Below are 26,465 nucleotides of genomic sequence, written 5' to 3' on the forward strand. Positions count from 1 at the left end.
GACTAAGTTGTTAACACACCACCATATTATAGTATTATGTATGTGTGTGTGTTCAGTCTTGTCTGACTCTGTGACCCCATGGACTATAGCCCACCAGGTTCCTCTGTCCATGGGATTTCCCAGGCAAGAATACTGGAGTCAGTTGCCATTTCCTCCTCCAGGGGATCTTCCCAACCCAGGGATCGAACCTGTGTTTCTTACTTCTCTTGCATTGGCAGGCAGGGTCTTTACCACTAGTGCCCCCTGGGAAGCCTGTAATAAATACAGTATTGTAGTATTCTGAATTTGACTATATGCTTAACTTTACAGTATGTTCTACATTTTCTTTGTTAATGAATTATAATTGTGCTGTCATTACAATTTAAAATTGCTTTGGAAACATTGTCTGGTCACAAAGTTATCCATGCACTTAATAATTCTAATGCTGAAAATACACACCTAAAACCCAATATGTTTGGAAACAAATTTAGAAACAGTAGAACAAAATAAATCAGATCAAACTACTGATGTGATATGCCACATTGTTTCAGTTTGGGAGCATTTATACCAGGACATGGAGAAGGTAGGGTAAGGGAGTTAGAGAAGGTGAGGCTCAGAAAAAGAACGAGACCGGCACTTTACAGGAACAGAGCACCTTTAATGAGTCAAGAAGGGGCAGCAGTCAGATTAGTGAGCTCCTGCACTTACCCAAGAAAAGAGTAAGTATATATAGGCATGTATGTGGAAAGCTACTGTCTTAAGGGGGCCTGTTCTTCTCCAAGGTTGTTCGAAGTAGTTGTCTCTTAAACGGCTTGGGCAAGGAATTTTGGAGATCGGCCAGAGGCTGGACCAGCTGGGAGCTGGGTATAATCAACCCCTATCCATTTTTTCTTCGAGTGAGAGAGTTCTTTGTTTTGCATAGAATGGTGGGGAGGATCTGGAGGGGAATTTTAACTCCAGGTTATTTTGAGCCCTGTAACTTTCCTTCAGAGATGAAACTAAGAAAGCAAAATTATACTTAATCAGAGAATAAGGTAGGTTCAGAAAAGTCTTCAGGCAAAGAAAACGGGGAAAGTGCTGGTGTTCTGATCACAAAATTCTTCCCGGAGGCAATTCACCCCTAAGTGGGACTGGTGGTGTCCCATTTTTGCATTGCCAAGCATGCAACCCTCTTTTCATATTACTTCATGTGAGAATTATTGAGTTATGCAGGTGTCCAGAGATGCAAAATCTTGGGGAGCATAAAATGCAACGGAGAAGCCAGAGGAAAATCTGTAAGCTGAATCCAGATGTTAGTCAGTCATAGGCAAGTTGGTAATGTCTAGCAGAGTAAAATCCACTTATTTATCTCATCATTAAAAAGGATTTCTTAACCATTTGATTGCCCCTGACACACCATACTGGATTCTGGATCTAAGAATTCTCCCAGGTGTCCCTTTCTTTCTATGGAGAGAGAAACCAAGATGAGGAAATCAGTCAGGACTCCTTTTCACAGGAAAGGTCGACAGTGGCGTTGGTCCCATCCACATGTGTGAGGGGCGCAGTCCACATGCAGCTCAGTTGTCTGTTTTGAGCCAAGAGACACTAATAAGGTGAGGCCCAGGCGGTGGCTGGATAGATGCAGAGTCTTTTTTGCAAAAGTATTCCGGTGACTTCTCCAGTTTCTCCTATTTGGGGGAAACAATGTGGAGAAAAAGCTGAAGGGAAATGAACACCTCAGAAATTAACTAAAACTTCTAAGCATGCTTGGAAGTGACAAGCTATAACTGCCCTATGGTTCAAAGCTCAGTAAATCCAAAGCTAATATCTGAAAAATGTTGCCTGATGTATCAGTAAACAAAGGATGGGACAGCCACCCACAAAGTTGCACCCTGAGGGGACTCAGGATGAGAAAGAATGGGATACCAAGGTAAATAGCTAAGGTGCTTATCAAAGCAATTATTTCAATGAGCCTAGGCTCTTGTGGGTTTCCCAGGGGGTGCTAGTGGGAAAGGAGAAGGCAATGGCACCCCACTCCAGTACTCTCGCCTGGACAGTCCCACGGATGGAGGAGCCTGGTGGGCTGCAGTCCATGGGGTCGCTAGGAGTCGGACACGACTGAGCGACTTCACTTTCACTTTTCACTTGCATGCATTGGAGAAGGAAATGGCAACCCACTTTAGTGTTCTTGCCTGGAGAATCCCAGGGACAGGGGAGCCTGGTGGGCTGCCATCTATGAGATCACACAGAGTCGGACACGACTGAAGCGACTTAGCAGCAGCTAGTGGGAAAGAACCCATCTGCAAAGCAGGAGACTTAAGAGACTTGAGTTCCATCTCTGGGTCGGGAAGATCCTCTATTCCTGGGTCGGGAAGATCCAGGAGGGCATGGCAACCCACTCCAACAGTCTTGCCTGGAGGGCTCAGTCCATAGGGTCGCATAAAATGGGACATGACTGAAGCGCCTTACAGCACACACACAGACTCGCATTTTCCTGTACATAGAAAAGCACTAAATTCCTTAACTTCAGATGTCTCTCAAGTTAATTTCCCTTAATGAACAGCAATCTTTTGCTGTTCTGACTACCTGATCTTTGTTGTAAAAACTCTTATATAACCTGACTCCTCCTTTGCTTCCTTAGAGCAGTCCCTCAGAGCTCTTCTTGAAGTCCTCGGAAAGTCTGACAAATAAAACATAATTCTCAACTTTTAGGTTGTGCGTTTTTTGTTTTTTTTTTCACTCAACACCCCATAACATCATCTATGATGGGGTTTAAAAATTTAATCTCTTCACAAACATTAAGTGCATGGGGCTCAGAGGTAAAGAATCTGCCTGTAATGCAGGAAACCTGGGTTTAGCCCCTGGGCAGGAAGTTCCGCTGGAGAAGAGACTGGAAACCATTCAGGTATTCTTGCCTGGAGAATTCCATGGACAAAGGAGCCTGGTGGGCTACAGTCCACGGGGTCACAAGGAGTCAGACGTGACTGAACAACTAACACACACTGTGTGCCAGGTGGCATTTGAAGCACTTAACCTATAAGATATTATTTAATTCTCACGATCAGACAGATATTATTATCATTCCCATTTTACAGATGAAGAAACTGAGGTTCAGAGATATTAAGTGGCTTGTGCAAGGTCACCCAGCCTGGAGATGGTAGAATCTGGGATCTGAAGCCAGACACTTGGGCTGTATGCAAACCCAATAGTGATGGATCAATTAAACGCTACAGAGGATTAATGGAGGTTGCAAGCTTAGTTAGGCTGATCATGTGCTCCTTATTTATTTATTGTCGGCTCCACCACACAGCATGCAGGATCTTAGTTCCGGACCAGGTATCTAATCCATGCCCCCTGCAGTGGAAGCACACAGCCCTAACCACTGGACAACCAGGAAAGTCTCTGATTATGTGCTTTTTAGAATGTAACATGTTGTCCAAAGACAAGGATTATGAGACTTTCCTGGGGGTCCAGTGGTTAAGACTTTGCCTTTCAATGAAGAGGGTGTGGGTTCCATCCTTGGCTGGGGAGTTAAGATCCCATATGCTTCAGGGGCCAAAAACCAAAACATAAAACAAGCAATATTGTAACACATTCAGTAAAGACTTTAAAAATGTTGTTGTTGTTTAGTCGCTAAGTTGCATCTGACTCTTTGAGACTCCATGGACTGTAGCATGTCAGCCTCCTCTATCCATGGGATTTCCCAGGCAAGAATGTGGACTTTAAAAATAATCTACATTAAAAAAAATAAGGGATTATGATTATTATTCTGGACTCTTCTATACAGTTAGTTGAAATGTCACCTCCTCAATCTTTCCCTAACCATTCATTCCATAACAGTCTTTCCCTCACTACCTATTACTGTATTCTATTTTAATTCTCTGCATACTCTGTCTCATTGTATGATATTTGTCTTGCCCCTAAAGGTGTTTTGGTCAATCTCTACTCTCTATAAATTTCCTTGTTTTGGTCACTATTGTTCTCCTTCTCCCTAGGGCAATGCCTGGCCAGTGGAAATTGCTTACTGTATTTGAGAGTCTTAATTTCTTGTTTTGTTGCTGTTGTTCAGCTGCTAAATCATGTCTGACTCTTTGCGATCCCATGGATTGCAGCATGCCAGGCTCCCCTGTCCTTCACTATCTCCCAGAGTTTGCTCAAACTCATGTCCATTGAGTCGGTGATACCATCTAACCATCTCATCTTCTGCTGCCCCCTTCTCCTCCTGCCTTCAGTCTTTCCCGGCATTAGGGTCTTAGCATTAGGGAATCTTAATTCCCTCATCAGAGACTGACTTCATGCCCTCAGCAGTGAAAGCATAGAGCCCTAATCCCTGGACCACCAGAGGATTCCCCCAGGGGTCATTTTTTAAAAATTAGATATATTCATCAAGGCTTTGGCTTCCCTAGTGGCTCAGACAGTAAAGAATCTGCAATGAGGGAGACCCAGGTTGATCCCTGGGTCTGGAAGATTCCCTGGAGAAGGAAATGGTAACGCACTCCAGTATTCTTCCCTGGAGAATTCCAGGGACAGAGGAGCTTGCTGGGCTGCAGTCCATGGGCTCACAAAGAGTTAGACATGACTGAAGACTCAAGTGCCAGAGTCTTAGGGAGGTTCATTGTGCTGTGTGCTGAGTCACTTCAGTTGTATCTGACTTTGTGTGACTCTATGAAGTGTAGCCCACCAGGCTCCTCCATCCGTGGGGTTCTCTAGGCAAGAATACTGGAGTGGGTTGCCATGTCCTCCTACAGGAGATCTTCCTGACCCAGGGATGGAACCTGCATCTCTTGTGTCTCTGTACTGGCAGGCAGGTTCTTTACCACTAGGGCCACCTGGGAAGGGAGGTTCATTTTGGTCACATTATTTAAAATAAACTCTTCCCAGAGCTTCCCTGGTGGTTCAGTGGTAAAGAATCTAGGTGCAGTATAGGAGATGCTGGTTTAATTGCTGTATTGGGAAGATCCCCTGAAGGAGGACATGGCAACCCACTCCAGTATTCTTGTCTGAAAAATTCCATGGATGGAGGAGCCTGGCATGCTATATAGTCCATTGGGTCACAAAGAGTTGGACACAACGGAGCCACTGAAGAACAACAAAACTCTTTCAGCCTGGTGCATTCCTGGCTGCTTTCTAAATTTTTCTCCTTTTTATTTTATTTTTAAAATTTTAATATAATTTAAAAGATTAATTTCCATTTGAAGTTATTACAAAATATTGGCTATATTCCTGTGTTGTAAAATAGACCTCTGAGCCCATCTTGTACCCAACTGTTCATACCTCCCATGTCCCCACCCCTATACAATGCCTCTCCTCAAGTCCAGCCCTGAGTTTGTCCTCTATATCTGTGAGTCCATTGCTCTATATTTTTTCTATAGCATATATCATTTTGTAGCACACTGTATAATCTACTTTTGGTGGTTTACTGTCTGTCTACTCCCTATTAGAATATCAACTCTGTGAAGGTGAGGATCTTCCCCCAATATCTAAAACAGTGGCTGGCACAAACTAGGAACTCAGCTAATTTTTGTTAAAAGAATGTTGTTGAATAAATGTAATATTTCTGTTAAATATCATTGGGTATTTGTTAATGCACTGAAGAGGAAGAAAGAAAGAAAAGAAGGAAGAGAGAGCAGAAGAAAAAGGGAAAGAAGAGATTTTCTGGGTTTGGTCTCAAAACCCAGAAACTTCCACAGCTTAATACAGGAATCTAATGTAATTTCCCTTTGTTTTTCAGATAAGCAACCAGGAAGTTCCTAGTAGCAGGAGACACTGAGTTCAGACAAGTACACGGCAATGCAGAAGAGCCCATCTTACCATTTTGACTTGAGTAGTAGAGCGAAATACCTCAGAGCTTTCAGTTTCAACCCCTTTCCGCACCCCACTAAACCATTTCTTGAATTCCATCTGCACCTAAGGAATATAGAGGCTTGTGTTACATCCAAAGCTTGGTTTGGGAGAAAAGACCCTAAAATAGGAAATTAAAGATATAGATGCCAATGCATATTCTCTGCCACCCTTATCCTGATTCTTGGTGTAATATTGCCATGTTCATGCTGATTCATTTAATTTAGATTGGATTTGCTTGGTTGTTAAAGAGGCATTTACTAAATGAAAGGCACCATAAAGATTCTATATAGGATTATAATAATGATGATGTTGATGGTGGTGAGGGTGATGGTGAAAATGATGATGATGTTGGTAGGATGGTGACCATAATGAAGGTGGTGGTGGTGGTGGTGATGATATGATAGTAATAATGATGAAAAGGATTATGGTCATGATGGTGATGATGACAAAGAAGGTAATGGTGGTGTGATGATTACGATGATGAAGGCCATTATTTATTGAACGTTAACTGGAGATCAGTCCTGGGTGTACATTGGAAGGACTGGTGCTGAAGCTGGAACTCCAGTACTTCGGCCACCTCATAAGAAGAGTTGACTCATTGGAAAAGACCCTGATGCTGGGAGGGATTGGGGGCAGGAGGAGAAGGGGACGACAGAAGATGAGATGGCTGGATGGCATCACCTACTCAATGGACATGAGCTTGAGTAGATTCCAGGAGTTGGTGATGGACAGGGAGGCCTGGCATGCTGCGATTCATGGGGTTGCAAAGAGTCGGACACAACTGAGTGACTGAAATGAACTGAACTGAGCAATGTTTAATGTACTTTATAGACAACGTATCAGTTAATATCTTAACCAATGCAATGTAACATTCAGAAGAAACAACAGAAGAAAGATACTTCTCTTACCCCCAATGAAATGTGAAGAAATTGAGACTCTTGGAAGTAGACTTGCCTAAGATCACATAGCCAGCATGCAAAACCTTGTCATACTTACTCAGAGCCCTGACACTAGACCACCCACTGTGATTCCATGAACTGCCTTCCTTTAACCACATTATCACATTTTTAAAAAGACATCTAAATTCTTAATACTCAACATTAACTCACATTAAGTTCTATTTTACTTCTTCTGTGTGTGAGGAGTACCAACTATTAATGCACTAAAAGATGAAAGAGTTAGTGTTAAGATGGTCTTTTCACCGCCAGCATCTTAACTGCTGGTAGTTCTACTCAACAGCAGAGGGAAAAGAGCCAGGAAAGTTATTTTCAATCTTTACCCTGTAAAGAGTGAAATTATAATGACCCTCACTGAGAACATGTGTGCCACAAATTACTAAGACATTTGTTTTATGTTATCTCGTTTAATTCTCAATCCGGTGAGGCAGGTATTGCCATATTTGCAGGTGAGAAAAACCAAGGTTCAGAGAGAGCAAGCAGCTTACCCAGAGTCACACAGCAACCTAGTTAGTGGGAATACCAGGATTAGAGCTGGTCTTTCTGGGTTTGTGGTAATATAAAATTATGCCAATAAACCAGCACTTTTCCATACAGTGCACCTGACTAGGAGGATTATTCATCCTCTCTGACAAATTCAGGTACGGCCATGGGGTCTGCTTTGGCCAGTGGAAGGGAGCTGAACTGTGCTTCGCCATAATCTCCTTTCCCTTTGTCATGAACACACCAATGTTCTACTAATAAGTAAAGGCTGCCCCTTCAGCCTCCATCAGAGTGAAGACAATACATATCATACCAGAGCTATGTAGCAGGAGCAAGAAATAAGTCTTTGTCATTGTAAGCCACTGAAATCAGAGGGGGACGAGCTAACTGTTATTACAGCAGAAATGCCCTTATCCAGACTGATATGTGTTCTGCTATGAATTAAATTGTGTCCCCCCAAAATTCATATATGAAAGCTCTAACTTTCCCAATGTGACTGTATCTGGAGGTATGACCATGATGGAAGTGATTAACGTTAAATGCGGTCATAAGCTCCCAGGTGGTGCTAGCAGTATAGAACCTGCCTGCCAATGCAGGAGACACAAGAGATACAGGTTCAGTCCCTGGGTCAGGAAGATCCCCTGGAGGGGGGCATGGCAACCCACTCCAGTATTTTTGCCTGGAGAATTCCATGAACAGAGGAGCCTGGTGGGCCCAGTCCATAAGGTTGTGGAGAGTCGGACACGACTGAACCAACTTAGCATGCATGAGGTCATAAGCACTGAGTCCCTGTTCAGTCCTGAAAGCTCTCATTCTCACTCCCATGGGAAGACACTTTCAGAAAGTGACCATCTACTAAGAAGAGAGTCCTCTTCAGAACCCAACAAACTGGCACCCTGATATTAGGCATCTGGTCTCCCAAATTGTGAAGATAAATTTCTATTGACCAGATCACTCTGTCTATGGTATTTTTTATGGCAGTCACCAGCAGACAAATGCATGCAACTTTCTTATACTTCTAAGATTATTCCAAAATAAAAAGTTTACTTAAAAAGAAGTTATTAATAACTAGACTAACAATCTTTTTTTTCCCATATGGAAGATCCAGATTGGAATGATGAATGGATGATACTCAGAGCACATGGTTTACCCAAGAAACACCTAAACCCTCTTCCTAGAATCAAGGCAACTCCAAAAATATAAATATACAAGGTCAGAGAGAAGATCCCCTGGAGAAGGAAACGGCTACCCACTCCAGGGCTTCCCTGGTGGCTCAGATGGTAAAGAATCCGCCTGCAATGTGGGAGTTTGATCCCTGGGCAGGAAGATCCCCTGGAGAAGGGAATGGCTACCCGCTCCAGTATTCTGGCCTGGAGAATCCCATGAACTACATCCATGGGGTTGCAGAGTCAGACATGACTAAGCGACTTTCAAAGGTCAGAGAAGGGCGGGGACATGAACAATTCAATAAGACTTTCAGATTAAGCTGGTGAGACACAAAATGATTTGCCTTACCTGGTGATTAAGAAGACAGTGTACCACAAAAAGCAACGTCCCCTGTAGGACATTGATGATGGTGAACATGTAGGCAATGATCGATCCGATGGTCTTCCCAACTTCTTCAACCAAGAAAAATCCAAGACCCCAAGAACATCCCAGGATAAACAGCTGAGAGATGGCTTTAAATGTCATGACTCTGGAAAAGTAAAAAGGGTAATACCTCTCGTTTATCACTACATAGTGTGCACTGCACTAAAGGCTTTAAGCAGGTTCTTTACCACCAGGGCCACCCAGGAAGCCCTCTCAGGCATTTCCTTAGTTAAACCTCATGAACAGCTCACGTGGCAACGTGTCTTGCTTGAAGTCCTGCAACTCGAAGAAGGCAGAACCCAATTTGTTTTTTCTTTTGAAATTAAAAGTTCTTTAAAATTTATTTTTGATTGGAGGATAATTGCTTTAAAATATTGTGTTGGTTTCTGCCATACATCAATGCGAATCCGCCATAGGTATGCCCCCTCCCTCAGACCTCCCACCTCATCCCACCCCTCTAGGTTGTCACAGGGTACCAGATCTGAGCTCCTTCCATCGTATAGCAAATTCCCACTGGCTCTCTATTTTGCATTTGGTAATGTATCTGTTTCAATGCTACGTTCTCTATTCATCCTGCTCTCTCCTTCCCCTGCTGTGTCCACAAGTCTGTTCTCTGTGTCTGCGTCTCCATGAACCTAGACCCTTTTATACAGAGTGAAGTAAGTCAGAAAGACAAAAACAAATATCTCATATTAATGCATACATGCAATCTAAGAAGATGGTACTGATGATGCATACATGCAATCTAAGAAGAAGGTGCCTTTTTGTACAGCAGCAATGGAAAACCTATGTTTATGACCTCTGAGAATAATGTTTTTTCTCACTCTTGAAAATTATTCCTCTGCAAAATCTTTTACCTGGAAGTCTTATACACTATTTTTGTAATAGTGTATTTTATACACTATTTTTACCTGGAAGTTTTATATACTATTTTGTATATTTTTATTTTGTATGAAGTTTTATACACTATTTTATACACTATTTTGTATATTCTGGGTGGTCCCAGAAAATGTGGTCCTATAGGAAAAAAATCTATGGGTACCACTAATTCTGGTATGCATTCTTACCTGGTGTTCTGAATGGTGGAAACTTCTTTATTAAGGGAGGAAAGTTTGCTTCTCAAAATCCACAGAACTTGGAAGTAGAACACCAAATTTATCTGTGGAAACAGAATGGAAAATTGACTTGGAACTGTCTTTTGAAGCTATGTCATGCAACTCAACTTGAGATAGACCTAAGAATCTTTTCCCAAAAGATACAGGTTTTATGCATATAGGTTCAGGTCTTTTATACAACACAGACTATAGAACCCATAGCATCTGATGGTTGATTAGCTTGACTATATAATTTATCATTCAAGCCAGGACACTTTAAAAGTGAAAGAATGCTATTCATATCTATACCAGGATGACGGATGTAATCAGGAATTTCTTGGCAAACAGAAAAATGTTCTATGCAGAGTGAATATTTTCTAAAGGTTTGTCAAATGAACAAATACTGGATTTTTAAAAGAATTCCCAGCAGAGGGTTATGTTATATCAGAGGAACCAGGGAAATGGGGGAAGCCGAGGAAAGACAAGCGAAGACAATATTTCTAGCAAGAAGGGTTGATCACATTAGGCTGTATTTCCTTATCACATCTCATTTCCACTTTAACAGATAAGAAATACACTCTGTGTTTGGCCAGTAAATATCACTGGTTGGTCACCTACCAAGATAATGAGTGCTACTGGCCCTATGAAGCTCCAGATGAACCCTTTATCAAGTTTGAGCCAGCAGCTGTTGAGAGAAAGATAAGCATTAGCTGATTTCTTAGGAGAAAGCAAAGGACTTGAATTCAGGCCACTGTAGCAATATCTGAGCAGTGTCCATACCTGTTTAGTTCAGATCTGAATCTTAGGTGGAATTAAACATGGGTCCTCATCTCTTGCAAGCTGCATGCTTTGAACCTCAGTTTCCCGAGTGTAAAGTGGTGCCAACCAAAGTGTTGAAAAGATTAAATAATTACTGTGACTATATACCAAGTCTTGAAGTCAGATAGTATTATCAGTCCTCTGACTTTGCTTTTCTCCTTCAATATTGTGTTAGCTATTCTGGGTCATTTGCCACTCCCTATAAACATCAGAACTGGATTGTCAATATCCACAAAATAATTTTCTGGATTTTGGTTGGGAATACATTCACTCTATAGATCAAGTAGGAAAAAACTGACTTCTTGACGATATTGAGTCTTCCTGTCCATGAATATGGACTATCACTTCATTTATTTGAATTTACTTTGATTTCTTTTATCAAAGTTTTCGCCATATAGATCTCATAGTAAAGATTAAATGAGATAATGTGCATACTTTTTAATACATTTCCTGACAGAATTAAAGATCAATGAATGTAGCTAATAATGTATTCTAATACCATGTGAAAGTGAAAAGTGAAAGTCTTGTCTGAATCTTTGCAACCCCATGGACTATAGAGTCCATGGAATTCTTCAGGCCAGAATACTGGAGTGGGTAGCCATTCCCTTGTCCAGGGAATCTTCCTGACTCAAGAATCGAACCAGAGTCTCCTGCATTGCAGATGAATTCTTTACCAGCTGAGCTACCAGGGAATCTCAATAAATATATTGTAATAATGTGCTGTGCTTTGTTGCTCAGTCATGACTGACTCTTTGCAACCCCATGGACTGTAGCCCACCAGGCTCCTCTGTCCATGAAATTCTCCAAGCAAGAATACTGGAGTGGGTTGCCATGCCCTCCTCCAGGGGATCTTCCCAACCCAGGGATTGAACCCAGGTCTCCCACATTGAATGTGGATTCTGATAATAATGATTGCTAAAATAAGAGAGTAAAATAAAAATTTTCAGCTAAAAAAACTATCAACACTAATAATCAAGCATATTTCATGTACCAAGCACTCTAATGCCCAATACTTTGTATTCTTTCATAGCTTATATTTGCAAAGATAGTATAATTTATCAATATAATTTATTCTGAAAGAGGACACGACAATATGAAACTGGCAAAAGTAAGCAATTACCAATGCTCAGTAGGCAGAAAATCTCCCATACTTGATTCTATTCCAAGGGTTACAATCTATGGCCCACAGGCCAAATCTGGTCCACTCTTTGTTTTTGTAAATAAAGTTTTATTTAAACACAATCACAGGAGGGGGGATTGGGATGGGGAACACATGTAAATCCATGGCTGATTCATGTCAATGTATGGCAAAAACCACTACAATATTGTAATTAGCCTCCAACTAACAAAAATAAATGAAAATAAATAAATAAATAAATAAAAAAGAATCCAGGAAGACCCTGAAGGGATATGGTCCAAAGTCTTGAGCCTAAATGATCCTGTGTCTTGCCTTTGAAGCAGATTTCTAGCTGTCTGATGCCTATTGTGAGGAAAATGGATCCTGATTTGGATTACTGTCTTATCTGCCTCAAGTGAACCTTTCCAGGAAGGTGATATTCTAGTATCTAAGATGAGCCTTCCCCAAGCCTGCAGAATGAATGAATTATTCCATGCACTTAAAAGCTTATTTAATAAATATATTCATATGTGGTAAAATTTTATATGAGTTTACTTTCACCATAATGAGGAAGAAAGGTTGTAGGGAAATAGCTCATTCTTATTCATCTCAAGTATTTTGATGGCTATAATTACTTACTGAAAAGAATTTAAGAGTTGTGCACGACCAAATTGGCAAAGGTAGTGTGCAGTGTTAGGTTTGTGCTAAGTGATGGAGATATATAGTATATGACTTAAGAGCTGCCTGCAAAGAACTAACAGTCCAGCAATAAAAATAAATATATTAATAAAAAAATAAAATTAACACAATCACATCCATTAGTTTACAAATTGTCTATAAACACTACAGGGGCAATGTTGAGTAATTTCCAAAAAGACCATATGGCTTGCAAAACAATAGCAGTTACCATCTGTTGTTTTTCTTTTTTTTTTTTTTATAGAAAGTTTGCCAGCCCCTCTCTACCTCAGTGTTTCAGATTTTGTACTGGTAATGGACACCACTTCCACCATGAATGCACTCATCATGCTTACTGAGTATACGTTCCATAATTCTTGTGTCCTACTGTTGCCAACACAGCCACAATCACTGCCGGGACCCCGTAGCCTACAGGGTACATGAACCTCTTCTTAAATCTGCCTGTGCTGGTGTAGTTGGCCACCTTGAGGTTCCTGACCGTGAGGAAGAGGTGTAGCCCTTCGAGGAACATCCAGGTGAAGGCGGCCAGGTAGAGGTAATGCAGTACACCTGCGATGACCTTGCACAGCGCCTGGAGGGGAGAGTAGAGTTAGGAACATGGAGCTGATGTGGGCTGTACCTGAGTATATCCTTGCCTGCATGCATGCCAAGTCGCTTCAGCCGTGTCCAACTCTTTGCGACCTCATGGACTGTAGCCCACCAGGCTCCTCTGTCCATGGGATTCTCCAGGCAAGAATACTGGAGTGGGTTGCCATGCCCTCCTCCAGGGGCTCTTCCCCACCCAGGGATCAAACCTGCACCTCTTATGTCTCTTGCATTGGCAGGCAGGTTCTTAACACTAGCACCACCTGGGAAGTCAAATTATATCCTTAGCACTTATTATTTCCTGCACGCTAGCCTGGAATTTCAATTCTTACACCTGTGCCATTTTGCTTAGGGGTAACACATCTTCCAGGGACTTTCACCAGCCATTGAAATCTGCCTCTCTCGTGCATGGGGCAAGTCAGAAGTGCCAAGAAATGAATGCCATGGGTGAAAAGTGAAAGTGTTAGTCATTCAGTCAGGTCTGGCTCTTTGTGACCTCATCAATTGTAGCCTGCAAGGCTCCTCAGTCCATGGAATTCTCCAGGCAAGAATACTGGATTGGTAGCCATGCTCTTCTCCAGAAGATCTTTCCAACCCAAGGATTGAACCTGGGTCTGCTGTATTGCAGGCTGATTCTTTACAATCTGAGCCACTGTGGAAGCAGCATCAAATTCATAATAGACAAGAGTTAGCAAATCAGTACTCCATTGACCTTGCCCTTTGGGGGAATGTGATGGTTAATTTTATGTTTCAGCTTGACTGGGCTAGGGTATGTCCAGATAACTGATAATGCATGATTTCTGGGCATGTCTGTGCGGATATGTCTGGAAGATATTAGCATCAGAATCAATAGACTGAGTAACAAAGATGGCCCTCACCAATGAGGATTGGCATCATCCAATTTGTCAAGGGCCTGAATAGAACAGAAAGTTGGAGAAAGGAAGAATTTGCTCCCTCTGCTTGAACTGGGACATCCATCTTCTCTAGCTCTCAGACATCAAAGATCATGGTTCCAATAAATTTTATTTATGAAATGTATATGGCAGAAACCAGCAAAGTCACATCCACCAATATGCCAAGCATCCATCCACCCTCAGTTTATCACTAGGACTCGACTTACCAAGCAGAGACTACATTTCCCAGCACTCCTTGCAGTTAGTTTGACCATGTGACTGGATTCTAGCCAGTGGGATTTGAGAGGTCCAAATAAACCCCTCTCCTATGACTCCACCATGCTCCTTCTCTTTCCACTTGGTCAAAATGGAAAGAATCGCAGGATGACCTTGGAAGCTGTGTATGGAAGTTGAGAGTGCCTCCCATGGCCTGAGGTTGGAGGAGAGATACACTTTACACCTGTTCACTCACCCTCTACTGACCCAGGGAAAAATGAACTACTCTTGTGAAAAACCACTGATATTTTATAGTTTATTTGTTGCAGTAGCTATTGTAACCCTAACTAATACCATCAGTCTGACACTCAAACATTTTGCTAAATAACCCCTCAGAAATTATAGTCATTGGTATAACACTGTAAGTCAACTATACTTCAATAAGAAAAACAAAATTTTTAAAAAGAAATTATGGGTCATGTTCAAAATTATACAGAGAGATGAAATGAGAACTCTTGCTTTTTACCCTACACGATCATTGGTGTTTATCATCATTCATCCCATCTTTCCTACTAAGTGGCTAGATTGGATTAGGACGATGAAATAAATAATATGTTAATTGACCTACCTCAGGTTCAGTTTGATCAATCCCCACGAGGAAGAGGAGGTGGGCCAGGAAGAGGCAGATGGAGAGTTGCAGGTGGAGGGTAGTGCTGGTGTTCCGGATGGATCGACACAGGAGGAAGGTGAGGGCCGCCAGGAGGAGGCAGAGCAGAGAGAGGCTCAGCCCCACATAGGTGATCATGGTCAGCACGGGGTCCTCCTAGGAGACACCAAAGGAGGAATCTATTATTCTAGCTCTATAGGTATGTTCCTGATGGAGCATCAGATGGGTTTTTCAGTTCAGCTCCCAAAGAAATGACTTAATCTCTCTGAGACTTTTGAAGAGATTCCCTCTTCAAAATACGGGCAGTTATAGCACTTATCACACAGAGCTAGACCGGCACTGACAAATAGAAACAGATGAGCCATGTGCACAATTTTAAATTTTCTAGTAGCCGTGTTTTTGAAAATGTCAAAAGAAACAAGTCACATTGATTTAATAGTACATGTTCAAAATTCTGGGCTTCCCAGGTGGTGCAAGTGGTAAAGAATCTGCCTGCCAATTCAGGAGATGTAATAAGCAGGTTTGATTGCTGGGTCAGGAAGATCCCCTGGAGACAGACATGGTAACCCACTCAAGTATTCTTGCCTGGAGAATCCCATAGTCAGAGGAGCCTGGTGGGCTATAGTCCACAGGCTACACTCACAAAGAATCGGACACGACTGAAGCAATTTAGCCCTCATGTACACATGTTCAAAATACTACCAGTTCAATGTGTTGAATGTCATATAATTATTATAATGATATAACAAAATATAATCAGTTCAAATTACTCTCGGTGTAAAAGTTATTAATGAAATAGTTGGTACTTTCCCCTCCATATTCAGTCTTTGAAATCCAGTGTGTACTTTACACTTACCAAGCATCTCAATCAAATACTATATTTTAAAGAGTGAAAGTAAAGCATGGTCCTACCAAACAACAAAGTTGTATTTAATGGAAGAATATTTTATACTATTTCTTAATTTAAATGCATTCAAATGGAATAGAATTTGTTTCTTCAGTCATACTAGTCACATTTTAAGTGTTCAATAACCACGAGTGGCGATCCTATTGGACAAGACAGCAATCAAAAAAAATCTCATGAAGGCTGTCTTATTCTCTGTAGTATCCACAATGTCTGGAATGGCATCAGGTGTATAGTAGTTTACTCAAATTCATGCCCATTGAGTTGGTTAGATAGCATCACTATGAATGGACATGAATTTGAGCAAACTCCAGGAGGACAGAGGAGCCTGATGCACTATAGTGTGTGGGGTCTCAAAGAGTCAGACACACTTAGTAACTGAACAACAAAGGCACTTATATACAAAACTGTTAAATGAACAAAATGAGGTTATGTATTTACATAAGAAATATGGTGTTATCTTCCAGTCAATGCTCAATAAATGGGAGTTTAAAATAAATGGGGAAACAAGTTAGGTCAATTTTTTTAAATCTGAGTTATCTGAGATATGGTTGGCACCTCGGAAGTTTAGGAGGCTATGCTTTTACACGGGTGATGGCCAGTTGCCTTTGTTCTGGCGATGGGGGTTAGCTCTATTTCTCGCAGAGTAACAGGTCTCCATGGGCCTTTCCACCATAGGGGCTGACAACCGACTTTTCAATGACTGAGGGCTTTCTCTGCTAGCTTGAGCACACTCTGCCCATGCCCATGGACATGTCAAGAGAATGAATACCCCCTGGATGTTGTTATTATTCAGTTGGTAGTTCTTGTCTGACTCTTTGCAACCCCATAGACTGCAGCACACCAGTCTCCTGTGTCCTCTGCTATCTCCCAGAATTTGCTCAAATTCATATCCATTGAGTCGGTGATGTAGTTTCAACAAATGACTGAAGGGAGGTGGTGTATAAATAACCCAGCTTTCTCTCCATTCAGTTAGGATGACTCTGAGGTGTGTCTTCTACACTCACTCCAAAAATCTCCCAGAGAGAAGTAAGCCCAGTTACTCATAGTGGTACCTGATATCCGGCTTCTCTGATTGGCTTCTATCTCTTTCCCATTTCATTTCCCACTTCTTTACTGATGCTTCCTGGAATTAACTCTCAAGTAATCTACTTCTGCTTGACTCCTTATCTCAGAGTTGCTTTTTTTCCCCACTGAGACTCAGAGAGACTTCCCGGACACGATCAAGTTCACTGTAAGGGATCATAAATTGTTGTACCTTGGGAACAAGAGCCATGAGGACAGCAAAGCTGGAAAGGTGGGAGCACTTGCATTGGGTGTGAGAATCGTTGCTGCCCAAGTGAGCACAGCCCTCCGTCGACCAGCTGCCCCCATCCTTTGATCCTTCCCAGTAGACACAGAAATATTTTCTCCTCCCACCACCTGGCTGGAAAGAGAAGAGCATGAAAAGTGGATCTCCTTCTGGTTTTTATCATTTCAACTTTATAGGTTAATTGAGGTGCACTGGGTTGGAAACTGGATTGGAAAAATTCTGAAACCCTTGTGGGGAAGTGTTGCATACCCCACTTTCACTGTGGGGTTTGTTCTTCATTTATTCTGCCCTTCTCTGATTATCTCCGGGACTGACTGTTATGCATTGCTTTGCCGAGGTTGTTTGCCATTGATAAGACCAATGAGAGAAGCAGATGAGAGGGAGAAGAGGCAGCTCTGGTATTTCTTCTGTACTGCTTTTCTGCTGCAAATTGCCGCCATCTCCAATGGGCAATCTTCCTGTATACCTGCAGCCTTCATTGGACAATGCTCACCACCCCCCCCACTGCTTCCCCCACCATTGCCTTTTTATGCTTAAATGTGATAATAGCTGTCCCACATTTGCCATCTCTGAGTGCCTCAACATTTGTTAGTCCCTTTAACGCTGAGTGATCAGAGTTGAATGCAGTTTCCTGCCAGGACTCTGATAATCCACCTGTTGGAGGTAAAGCCTAGATTTTGCTCACCTGAGTATGTTGGAAGGTCAGGAGCACAGGTTTAGATAGATCAACTTTTCCCTCCACACCAATGGAGCCACTTATCACTTGAGAGTTCAGGCTGACTTCCTTTATCCCTCTTCTATCACTGAAAAAGGATCCATTGAGAACATCCCCAAGAGATCGATAAGTGATAAGCGCCACTGCACTCCTATCTGAGAAAATGGAAGAAAAGTCAAATTTTCTAGGGTGTCTAGAGGTTGGGGAATTGGTACATTAGTGTTCTGTGTGAGGGTTGTAAGGCAAATTTTATATAAAGTCAAAATTGCACTTGGAAATCTTTTCCATTGCCCAATCAATACATTACATGTGACTTAGGGATTATTATTCTGTATATGTAATATATAGTCTAATGTATCTCACATTATAAAGGATATACGTGCAAAATATTCTATCAATGTGTTGTAAAATATTTATATATGAACATTAGACATCAAAAGGAGACTCATAAGGCAAGATGTTTATCTCCAGAAGGTGAAACTCAGGTGTGCGTGTGTGTGTGTGTGTGCATGCACATATGCACGTGCGTGTTCAGTCACGTCCAGTTCTCTGCGACCCCATGGACTGTAACCCACCAGGCTCCTCTGTCCATGGGATTCTCCAGGCAAGAATACTGGAGTGAGTTACCATTTCCTTCTCCAGGGGATCTTTCTGACCCAGGGATCAAACCCCCATCTCTTACATCTCCTGCATTGGCAGGCAGGTTCTTTACCACTAGCACCACCTGGGAAGGCTGAAACTCATGTGGGATGAGGAAGTCAAATGTTTCTGAATAGATGATGACTCCCTCATATGCATTCCTGCACACTGTTTATGATGGCCAAGGGACGGAGGCAACTTAGAGGTCCATCAACAAAGGAGTGGATGGAGAAGATGTGGTGTGTATGTCCAGTGGAATACTACTCAACTATAAGATGAAATAAAGTTGGGCATGGATGGACCTAGAGACTGTCATACAGAGGGAAGTGAGCCAGAAGGAGGAAAGCAAATATTGTATATTAACACACACATGTGGACTCTGGTACAGATGATCCTGTTTGCAAAAGAGACAAAGACACAAAAGACAACAAATGTATGGACACAGGGGGGAAGTGGGGCGCTGGATGCACAGGGAGATTGGGATCAACATATATCACTGTTGATGTGTGCGTGCTCAGTTGCTCAGGCTTGTCCAACTCGCGGCCCTATGAACTGTAGCCCGCCAGGCTCCTCTGTCCATGGAATTTTCCCGGCAAGAACACTTGAGTGGGTTGCCATTTCCTAATCCAGGATATCGTCCCAACCCAGGGACTGGACCACACCTCTTGCATCTCCTGCAGTGGCGGGTGAATTCTTAACCACTGCAGCACCTGGGAAGCTCCATCCACTATCAATATTATGTACAAAATGAATAACTAATGAGAACCTACTGTATAGCTAGGGAACTCTGCTCAATGCTCTGTGCTGACCTAAATGGGGAGGAAATCCAAAAAAAGAGGGGATCTGTGTATACACATGACTAAGCCACTCTGCTGTATAGCGGAAACTAACACAACATTATAAAGCAACTATACTCCAATAAAAATTAATTTAAAAAATATTCCAAATAATTCCCATCTTCCATCTCAAGCTGACTTTTGGGTATCTAATTTAATGGAAAAGTATGCAGGATGGCCCATTCTATTTAATTTATTCTCTCATCCTTCCCTCACTCCCTCCTCCTACCTCTCTTTGTCAGCCTCTCTCTCTTTTTCTCTTTCTCTCGCTCTGTCTCCCTCCCACCCTCTTCCCTTCCCCTTTTCATGCTAGAAGAACTTAAGTCATAGAAGTTAAATGCACGTATGATACAGTTTCCTAAACTGCAATCTTTCATGTGTTACCATCCCAGTTTTACCCCAAACCACTTAACCACCTGCATCACTATTTATTCGATCTAAAAAATCAACTGGACTTCCCTGGTGGTCCAGTGGATAAGAATCCCCTGACAATGCAGAGGAAATGGGTTTAATCCCTGGTCCTGGAAGATTCCACATGCCGCAGAGCAACTAAGCCACAACCACTGAGCCTGTGCTCTGGAGCCTGTGAATCACAACCAGAAGCCCATGCATCCTGTGAAGCCTGTGCTCCACAACAGGAGAAACCACCACAATGAGAAACACGGCACTGCAACTGGAGAAAGCCCGCAAGCAGGAACAAAGACCCAGCACGACCAAAAATAAATTAAGAAATAGATTTTAAAAAGCAGTGAATGGCTGAAAGAATCATAAAAATCAGCTCATTTTTAGATGTCTTTCCCTCTCCCTCCTCTCTTCTACAGCTCACAGTAAACAGCGAAGATTAACCAGTAGCCAGGAATTTTCTGGAGGAATCATAGGAAAAGTACTTCACTCTCTCAAGGTAACTGGTCTTTCTCTTTGACATACTTTTCATGCATGCATTCATTCGTTCATTTGTCACATGTTTGCTGAGTATCTACTGTGTACTGGACAGTGGTCCAGGCATTGCAACACAACAGGGAACAGAATGGGCAGAGTCCCGGTCATCAGGGAGACGACGTCCTGGGAGAGATAGATGACAAACAAATAAATAAACCGGAAAGGATTGCATGGTGTCGATGTGATGCAGAGACTTAAATAAAATGATAGAATAAAGCAGGGGTGTCAAATTATGGCCTGGGGTCAAATTCAGCCTACCACCTGTTTTTGTAAATAGAGTTTTATTGGCACACAGCCATGTCCCTTCATTTACATATCACCCATGGCTGCTTTCACACTACAGTGTCAAGAGTTTAGTAGATAAAACAAAAATCATCTGGCCCCCCAAATCAGAAATATTTATCCTCTTGTGTTCTTACAGAAAAAGTTTGCCAACTTATAGGCTAGCAGAAGACTGGGTGACTGTTTTAAGTAGAGAGATTATATAAAATGCTTCTCAAGGGAGACAGTGTTTGAGGCAACTCATGTGCCATCATCAAGAGTGAGCTTCTCTGAGGAAACACTTCTACTCTACATTTGGTGGGAATGTAAGTTGGTGCAGCCACTATGGAAAATGGTGTGACGGTTCCTCAAAAAACCAATATATGATCCAACAATCCCACTCTTGGGCATATTTCCTGATAAAGCTATAATTCAAAAAGGTACATGTACCCCTTATGTTCATGGCAGCAGTGTTCACAATAATCAAAGCACAGAAACAGCTTAAATGTCTATCAACAGAGGGATAGGTAAAGAAGATGTGGTATGTGTATACAATGGAATATTACTCAGCCAAAAAAAGAATGAAATAATGCCATTTGCAGTTACTCAGATGGTCCTAGAGATAATCATACTAAGTGAAGTAAGTGAGAAAGAGACACAAATATGCCTATGATATCACTTATATATGGAATCTAAAATATGGCACAAACGAACGTATCTACAAAACAGAAACAGACTCACAGACACAGAGAACAGACGAGGTTGCCAAAGGGGAGGGGGATGGAGGAGAGAAGGACTGGGAGTGTGGGATGAACAAGTAGATATAAACTATTACATATAGAATGGGTAAGCAACAATGTTCTACTGTTATAACACAGTGAATTATATTCTATATCCTGTGATAACCCATAATGGAAAAGAATATTAAAAAAAAAAATAATGTGTATTAACTGAGTCACTTCGCTTTATAGCAGAGACTGGCATGACATTGTACGTCAACTATGAAAGTGAAAGTCACTCAGTTGTGTCCGACTCTTTGCTACCCCATGGACTGTAGAGCCCATGGAATTCTCCAGGCCAGAATACTGGAGCAGATAGCCTTTCCCTTCTCCAGGGGATCTTCCCAACCCAGGGATCGAACCCAGGTCTCCTACATTGCACGTGGATTCTTTACAGCTGAGCCACCAGGGATGTCACTTAAAAAAATAAAGTTTTTAAAAAAGGGTAAGCTTTTTGGATCAGCACATGAAACTGAGCACGCACCAGCCCATCCCTTTTAAGGAGATAAGTCAAGAAATCCCTGTTTGAACCTCCGTGTGTATCACAAAGTCCATACAAACTGTGTCCTCAAAATTGCCTGGTTAGTGGTCAAGGCAGATCTTTCAATTCTGCCAGAAGAGTCTTCGTACCTTGAATGCTTTGAAAGTTTGGCTCCATCACCTAGAAATGAGACAAGAGTGCCTAGAAGTTATAGGTCAAGGGTATAAGTCATCTTAGACACAGTACCTCTTGTGATTCCTTTGAAAGCTTTTGGGCAATCGATATCCATTGTGTTGTTTCCAGCTTCTAGAACAGTCTTCTCACTTGTCTCATTGCACTTCTTGGTTTCATAAACTGGAAATATTAGGAAAGTGAGTCCTGCTTTGCTCAGTTCTCATGCCTAAAAGACTTGCTAATAACTCCCTTCTTTGACAGATCCATTACTAGTCATTTTATTTACTCCATGCAAAGTAGACCGTTTGGTCCTCCCCTGACAGTTCTGACTGGTGGAGATGAAACGCCGAAAGTATAGGCAACACATATGGGTCACACAACTCAGGGGAAGAGAGAGGACTATCGTGCTTCCCAGAGCTGGAACTAAAACAGGCAGGCTCAGCCTTTACCATAGAATGTTTAAAGGGAAAAGTTTTCTTTAAACAATGTGTAATGGGGCACCTGGGGAAAGGAGAACTCATTTTTTTTAAGCAAGGGAAGCTAAGCATTTAAAAGTTTTCCAAGAAACAGAGTTTTCATTAAAAAAAAAAAAAAAGAAAAACTAGAAACAGAGCTACCATATGATCCAGGAATTCTACTCCTGGGCATAGATCCAGAAAAAACAGACACTCTAATTTAAAAAGATCCATTCACCCCAGTGTTCACAGTAGGACTCTGCATGATAGCCAAGATATGGTAGCAGTCTAAGTGCCCATCAACAGATGATTGACTTAGGAAAACGTGGTACATATTGGAATATTACTCGGCCATTAAAAAGAATGAAATATTGCCATTTGCAGCAACGTGGATGGACCTAGAGAATATAATACTTAATAAAATGTCATAGAAGGACAAATACTATAGGTAACACTTACACGTGGAATCTAAAAAATAATACAAATGAGTGTATGTACAGAATAGAAACAGATTCACAGACATAGAAAACAAATTTATGGTTACCAAAGGGGAGAGGTAGTGGGGAGGGATAAACTGGGATTATGGGATTAACAGGTACAGACTACAATATATAAAATAAATAAGCAACAGAGATTTACTGAATAGCACACAAAATTATACCCAATATCTCATAATAATCTGCAATGGAATGTAATCTGCAAAAGTACTGAATCACTATGCTATATATGCATGTGTGCTTGCTAAGTCAGTTCAGTCATGTCTGACTCTTTGCAACCCCATGGACTGAAGTCAGGCTCCTCTGTTCATGGGATTCTCCAGGCAAGAACACTGGAGTGGGTTGCCATGCCCTCCTCGAGGGACTCCTCCCAACTCAGCAGTTGAACCCACATCTGTCATGTCTCCCGCATTGGCAGATGGGTTCTTTTCCACTAGTGCCACCTGGGAAGACCTACTATATACCTGAGACTAACACAATAATATAAATCAACTATAATTCAATTTTTAAAAATTTAGCAAGAAAAAATAAAAATTTTCCAAAGGAATAGTCCCCTGGGAGTGACCTTCTGCATTTGGGAAAAATCACTTAAGTGAACTCTGTTCATGATATGTGAACATATTAACACAGGTCTGATGAAAGATAACTTTCATAAAATTTTCTGGTCTTAAAACTAATGCTTAGTGTTTCTTACCTATGTCAAGTACAGGATCTTCATGCTTTCCTGGAGAAACAAAACTCTTGTTCCATATGGTCAATTCTACACGTTGAAGTAGTTGGGTCGCCTGTTGTGCAATGTACTTTTTGCTTCCATTGTTCCTCAGCGTTTCCTTTCAAAGAAATAAAAACTAATTAGGTAGATGGTTACTGAAACTCTGAAAAGCAGGAATATACATAAGTGTGGTTGAGTGAGCCAGCCTCTTGATGAGAGTGAAGGAGGAGAGTGGAAAAGCTGGCTTAAAACTCAATATTAAAAAAAAACTAAGATCATGTCCTCCGGTCCCATCACTTCATGGCAAACAGAAGCGCAAGTGACAGATTCCTTTTCTTGTGCTATAAAACCACTGCTGATGGTCACTGCAGCCATGAAATTAGAAGACATTTGCATCTTGGCAGGAAAGCTATGACAAACCTAGGCAGTATGTTAAAAAGCAAAGACATCACTTTGCTGACAAATGTCCATATAGTCAAGACTATGCATCGTCTTTCCAGTAGTCATGCACAGATGTGAAAGCTGGACCATAAAGAAGGCAAAGCACCAAAGAGCTGATACTTTCGAACTGTGTTACTGGAGAAGATTCTTGAGAGTCTTTTGGACAGCAAGGAGATCAAACCAGTCAATCTTAAAGGAAGTCAACCCTGAATGTTCATTGGAAGACCACCTGATGCAAAGAGCCAATTCATTGGAAAAGCCTCTGATGCTGGGAAAGGTTGAGGGCAAAAGGAGAAGGGGTGACAGAGGATGAGATGGTTAGATAACATCACTGACTCAACAAACATGAATTTGAGCAAACTACAGGAGTTATTGAAGGACAGGAGAGCCCGGCATGCTGCAGTCCATGGGGCTGCAAAGAGTCAGACACGACTTGGCGAATGAACAATAACAACAAGAAGTCATAGAGAGCCATGGTATTTGAGCAGGAGAAAGGCATGGTAAGACTGATTGTTTTTCAAACCTAGGCTACACCTTACTTACCCAAATGTCCCCTGGTACCTGTGTCTCATTTCTGGCATCCTCTGAGAAAGAAAAGTAACAGTCAAATGAAATGTGGGAAATAACACACTCTAACATAGATCTTTCTTCCAATCACATTCAAGTTGAGTGTTTCTTTCTGTACCCAAATACCATCCTAATTTCATTCTAAGAGTTCCCAAATCTCTTCTACAGTAGAATTTTCAAAGGGAATTAGGATGGGGTTTCTCATTCAAAAATTCAGTCAGTAGGGTTTATGGAGCACCTACTAAGAGGGAGGCTAAATCTTATAAACATAGGTGAATAAAGAGACAGATACCATGATCTTTCATTGTTGATGTGAATGTGAATTGATATAGCCACTATGGGGAACAGTATGGGAGGTTCTTTAACAAGCTAAAAATAGAACTACCACATGACCCAGCAATCCCATCCTTGAGCACAGATCCTAGGAAAACCATAATTCAAAAAGACACAAGTACCCCAATGTTCACTGCAGCTGTATTTATAATAGCTAGAACATGGAAGCAACCTAGATGTCCATCGACAGATGAATGGATAAAAAAGTTGTGGTACATATACACAATGGAATATTACTCAGCCATAAAAAGAACACATTTGACTCAGTTCCAATGAGGTGGATGAACCTAAAGCCAATTATACAGAGTGAAGTAAGTCAGAAAGAGAAAGATAGTATCATATTCTAATGCATATATATGGAATCTAGAAAAATGGTACTGAAGAATTTATTTACAGGGCAATGATGGAGAATCAGACATAGAGAAGAGACATGGGGAATGGGGAGGAGAGGGTGAGATGTATGGGAAGAGTAACATGGAAACTTACATCACCATATATAAAATAGATAGGCAATGGGAATTTGCTATATGGCTCAGGGAACTCAAACTGGGTCTCTGTATCAACCTAGAGGGGTGGGATGGGGAGGGAGATGGGAGGGAGGTTCAAAAGGGAGGGGATACATGTATACCTATGGCTGATTCATGTTGAGATTTGACAGAAAACAACACAATTCTGTAAAGCAATTATCCTTCAATTAAAACAAAATACATTTTTAAAAAACAAGCAAAAAACTTCAAAAAAATATGCTGAAAATCAAAGACAAAGAGAAAAAAAGATTATATTCAAATGAAAACCAATTAGGCTGATAGCTAACATCTCATCAGAAACAACGGAATCTAGAAAACAATGATTTCTTTAAAGTGAACAAAAATAACTAAGAATTAAGATAAAATACATTTTCAGATAAAACATAAAGTTTAAATATTAAATAGTAATAAATAAGTAGAAGAAACAAACAAACAAAAGGAATGAAATTGGGTTATTTGTAGAGACATGGGTGGATCTAAAGTCTGTCATACAGAGGAAAGTAAGTCAGAAAGAGAAAAACAAATACTGTATATTAACACATTTATGTGGAATCTAGAAAAACTTGTGGATGAGTCTGTTTGCAGGGCGGAAATAGAGAACAGACATGTGAACACGGAAGGGGTAGAGGGAATGAAATGAACTGGGAGACTGGGACTGACCTAGATACACTACCATGTGTAAACCTGATAGCTAGTGGGAACCTGCAGGACAGTGCAGGGAGCTCAGCCCAGTGCTCTGTGATAACCCGGATGGTGGGATGGAGGGGATGGGAGGAAGGAGGTATGTGTATACACAGGGCTGATTCACTTCATTGTGCAGCAGATACTAACACAGCATTGTAAAGCAACTATACTCCAGTTTTTTAAAAAGAGAGACATAATATGTTCCCTTGCGGAGTCTGCAGCCTATGGCAAAGTTGCCAAGCAAATAATTGAGTGATTATAAGAGTCCATCATATTAATATATAGGATGAG

General features: G+C 41.4%; 1 protein-coding gene across 1 annotated transcript in view; it reads right to left on the reverse strand.

The window, feature by feature from the left end:
* Positions 1 to 626: 626 nt before the first annotated feature.
* The window catches only part of LOC136166713 (putative adhesion G protein-coupled receptor E4P), a 36,080-nt gene continuing 10,241 nt past the window's right edge, over positions 627 to 26,465 (reverse strand). The window contains exons 6-17 of the mRNA XM_065933374.1: positions 24,607 to 24,647; positions 23,605 to 23,740; positions 22,031 to 22,138; positions 17,820 to 18,004; positions 17,081 to 17,248; positions 14,880 to 15,074; positions 12,893 to 13,128; positions 10,544 to 10,610; positions 9,899 to 9,990; positions 8,757 to 8,937; positions 5,770 to 5,865; positions 627 to 1,646 (exon numbers count right to left, since the gene is read on the reverse strand). Coding sequence (XP_065789446.1) covers positions 1,536 to 1,646; positions 5,770 to 5,865; positions 8,757 to 8,937; positions 9,899 to 9,990; positions 10,544 to 10,610; positions 12,893 to 13,128; positions 14,880 to 15,074; positions 17,081 to 17,248; positions 17,820 to 18,004; positions 22,031 to 22,138; positions 23,605 to 23,740; positions 24,607 to 24,647 — 1,616 coding nt within the window. The 3' untranslated portion in view covers positions 627 to 1,535. The remainder of the gene's footprint in view (positions 1,647 to 5,769; positions 5,866 to 8,756; positions 8,938 to 9,898; positions 9,991 to 10,543; positions 10,611 to 12,892; positions 13,129 to 14,879; positions 15,075 to 17,080; positions 17,249 to 17,819; positions 18,005 to 22,030; positions 22,139 to 23,604; positions 23,741 to 24,606; positions 24,648 to 26,465) is intronic.

The sequence above is a fragment of the Muntiacus reevesi genome, chromosome 1 (genome assembly GCF_963930625.1).
Source record: "Muntiacus reevesi chromosome 1, mMunRee1.1, whole genome shotgun sequence".
In the NCBI taxonomy this organism is placed as follows: Eukaryota; Metazoa; Chordata; class Mammalia; order Artiodactyla; family Cervidae; genus Muntiacus; species Muntiacus reevesi.